We start from the raw sequence: 3,549 nt of genomic DNA on the forward strand, positions 1-3,549 counted from the left end.
AATCCTCAGTGTGAGCTTGATCTGGCAGTACATAATGCACCAATATCTCCACTGAAGCCAAGGTGATGTTAACCTCAAAAAATGCTGAAGGCTTGGGCTCAAGGTGTGATTTTCATTTCATGACCAAATCAAAAGGGAAAAAATGTAGAGCAATTGGGCCTGATTCTCCGCCAATTTACACAAGCTTTAGAACAGTGTAAATGTATTTACTACAGTGGAGTGACTCCTGATTTAAGTCAGGCTGAATGAGAGATGATTCAGGCCTGTAGACTCTAGTGAAGTTACTCCTGATTTACAAAGAGGTGAGTGACAGAGGAATCAAACCCATTGACTTCCATGGCGTTGCTCCTGATTTACAAGCTTTAGAACATGTAAATGCATTTACTTCAGTGGAGTGACTCCTGAGTTATATCAGGAGGAGTGAGAGGAGAATCAGACCCACTGATTTGCCTGTGGCTACTAGTGATTTACACCTGGGTGAGTGAATGTTCCTTATTTACACAAGTATGCATGAGATTTGAATCAAGACCACTTGCTTTATTGAGTTGTGTTGCAGACATGAAATAGAAATATTATACATAGGTGATTCAGTTTAACATGGACTTTACCAGTTTTCATTATCTGATACAGGTGTCATATTGTTCATCATTTTCAAACTGCTACCCCAATAGGAATCAGGGAAAATTCAAGGGCTAAATCTTGAACAGATGAAAATAATTGGAAAGCAAACAGAAATCAGATTTGATCACCCAATTTACATTATTGAAGGATTTGGACTGAGGTGATTCCAACTCAAAGTAAATGCAAATATGTGAATGTATATAGAAATACCTTATTGTCTTAAATATGTTCTATGGTCAGTGTTACAAGAACAAGGGAATTGCCACGAACCAACGTCCTGTCTCCCTGGGTGGCCAGTGTCAGCTGTTTCAGAGACAGAAGAATTGCATGATAAATCATGGATAAAATTTACTCCACACTCTCAGACAGCAGTAGCTGACTCATATCCTGAAACATGAAGCCCCTATAAAGATCAAAGCTATTTTAGAATTCCAGGAATATATTTGACTGCATTATATCCAGTGGCAATGAGTTCCACAGGTCAGCTGGTAAGTTAGGATGGGCAAGACAGACAGAGAAGCATGACATCCACACAGAAGAAAGAGAGAGACACACACAGAGACAGAGACAAAGAGAGACAGTGGATCCCAAAGATTTATTTGTTTGTACCTGGAAAAAGTACTCCCCAGACCCCACCCACCGTAAAAAATACAAACTTGATCAGAACTTGTTGTGTTGCATAGTACATTGACCCACTCAATTTCATCTCTATGTTCAAGGAAAATGTTCATTTTCTCAAACATTTCTTGCCCATAGTCCTTCTCAAAGCATTTTTCACGTCCTTGTTCCTAAGGCTGTAGATGAGGGGATTCAACATGGGAATGAAAAGGGTATAAAACACAGACACTGCTTTTCTTTGGTACAGAGAAGATAGCCAAGTGGGCTGGGCGTACATGAAAGCAGTGGTCCCATAAAATAAAGTCACAGCCACTATGTGGGAGGTGCAGGTGGAGAAGGCTCTGTGCCTGCCCTCGGCAGAGCGAATCCTGAGGATGGTGGAGATGATGTAGATGTAGGAGATGAGCACAACCAGGGAAGTGATTGCTATGATGAGTCCGCATAGGGTAAACATCACAAGATTATTGACGTACGTGTCGCTGCAGGACAGACTAATCAGGGGAGGGCCATCACAGAAGAAATGATCAATCTCATTAGACCCACAATAGTTCAGGGTAAAGGTGAAGCCGGTTTGCACCATGGCATTCACGCAGCCGCCGATATAGGATCCCACCACCAGCTGAACGCAAACCCACTTGGACATGGCGACGGGATACCGCAGCGGGTTGCAGATGGCGGTGTAGCGATCGTAGGCCATCACTGCCAGGAAAAAAGCTTCAGTAGTGAGGAAGAAAGCGAAGAAAAAAAATTGGGTGGCACATCCGCTGTAGGAAATGGCTTTGCTTCCTGCAGCACCGCTCGCCATGGCTCTGGGGGCAATGACGGAGGAGTAGGAGAGGTCTAAAAGCGACAGGTTCATGAGGAAGAAGTACATGGGGGTGTGAAGTTGAGAGTTGGCTGTAATGATGAGGACCAGGATGGTGTTTCCCAGCACGGTTATCATGTAAATCACCAGGAATATCATAAAGGGCACAGTCTGAAACCCTGCTCCTCTTCCAAGCCCCAGCAGGATGAATTCTGTCACTGTTGTGTGGTTCCCCATTCTTACTGGCTCCATTGCTGACATTTCCTGTAGAAAATAGAACAAGATAAAAGGTAAAAAGGAGTCAAATATAAAAGATAAATTGAAGCCTCTCCTAAAAGTCCTTTAAACCAATGAGGGTTAGTCACTCAGATGTTTTGGAAAGTCCAACTAGTTATCTAAATACAGTTAAAAATCTGACCTCAGGTGCTTTTTTTAAATTTTACTATCAAGCCCAAATTAATCAACTTCCCCCTAAAATCTGGATTCAAGACTCTTCTTGGCTGAGTAAGACACTGGCAAAATCCTGCAAGAGCAATGCCATTGATGTGTAAAAGGTGGTCTAAATGGGCCCTACATTATATTCCTTTCAGTGTATGAATCAATATATATATCTATATCTATATCTATATCTATATAGATATAGATATATCCTTACTCGGGGACATTTAATGGGATATTTGCTTGAGTACTGACAGAGTAAATCTGCATAAAAATGTATGGCTTTGTTATTTCTTTTAACTAAAAGTTGCTTAAAGTTTAGCTGGATTGTGAATTAAGCATCTGATTCTGCCACCCTTACTCATGTTGAGTAGTAACTTCCTTCCAGTGTAGCCCCCTTGATAACAATTAATTGTTCATTTCAACTGTTCTATAATTAACCTTTTGTGTACGTGTATTCATGATTCATCACCCTACATGTGAGTCTCTTCCATCTGATGAATGGCATTTGGGATCTCTTCATGGGAATCTTTGTCAACAACCTACAGCTATTCAGATAATTCCATTACAATGTGGGTGGACCCCTTACAAAGCATTTCCTGATTTTCTAATGTTTGGATGTGAGGTAGAGCTGGATGGAAAATAACAGTTAAAACAATAAAAAAACATAGATTTTCTGGATTTCATCCATATTTTGATTAAAAGCAAACAAAACAAATTTGTTAATCTTTAAAGTGGCCAAAAAGACCAGGTTGTTTTTGCTGAGTTTCATTAAAGATTAACATGGCTAGCCCCAAACCTCTGGAGTTAAAACAATAGCACAGAGAACATATTTTTAAAATAGATATTTTAACGTGGATTTTAACAAGTCCATATTTTGATTAAAACCTGGCAAGCAAAACCAAATAAACCATTTACTATGTACACCCTCTTTTGTCAGGTGAGCATTAGTGGCCAAAAAGACCAGGTTCAATTTTTCTATGAGTTTCCCTTCTGTAAAGACTTCATCCACACCATTTCTTGCTCTCCAACCCCAAACCAGAAATCAGGGCTCAAAACCTCATAGT

The 3,549-nt window shown here is 40.3% G+C and overlaps 1 protein-coding gene across 1 annotated transcript; it reads right to left on the minus strand.

Moving 5' to 3' along the window:
* Positions 1-1,348: 1,348 nt before the first annotated feature.
* LOC137161887 (olfactory receptor 5AR1-like) lies at positions 1,349-2,305 on the minus strand. The gene has a single exon (XM_067561396.1). It carries the CDS (start codon positions 2,303-2,305, stop codon positions 1,349-1,351), a length of 957 nt encoding a protein of 318 aa, XP_067417497.1.
* Positions 2,306-3,549: the final 1,244 nt, after the last annotated feature.

This window comes from Emydura macquarii, unplaced genomic scaffold (assembly GCF_026122565.2).
Source record: "Emydura macquarii macquarii isolate MOO-44397 ecotype Brisbane River unplaced genomic scaffold, CSIRO-AGI_Emac_v2 contig_2403, whole genome shotgun sequence".
Taxonomy (NCBI): domain Eukaryota; kingdom Metazoa; phylum Chordata; order Testudines; family Chelidae; genus Emydura; species Emydura macquarii.

Coding starts and splice junctions, on each gene's coding strand:
- LOC137161887 (XM_067561396.1), bottom strand. CDS start 2,305: ATGTCAGCAATGGAGCCAGTAAGAATGGGGAACCACACAACAGTGACA.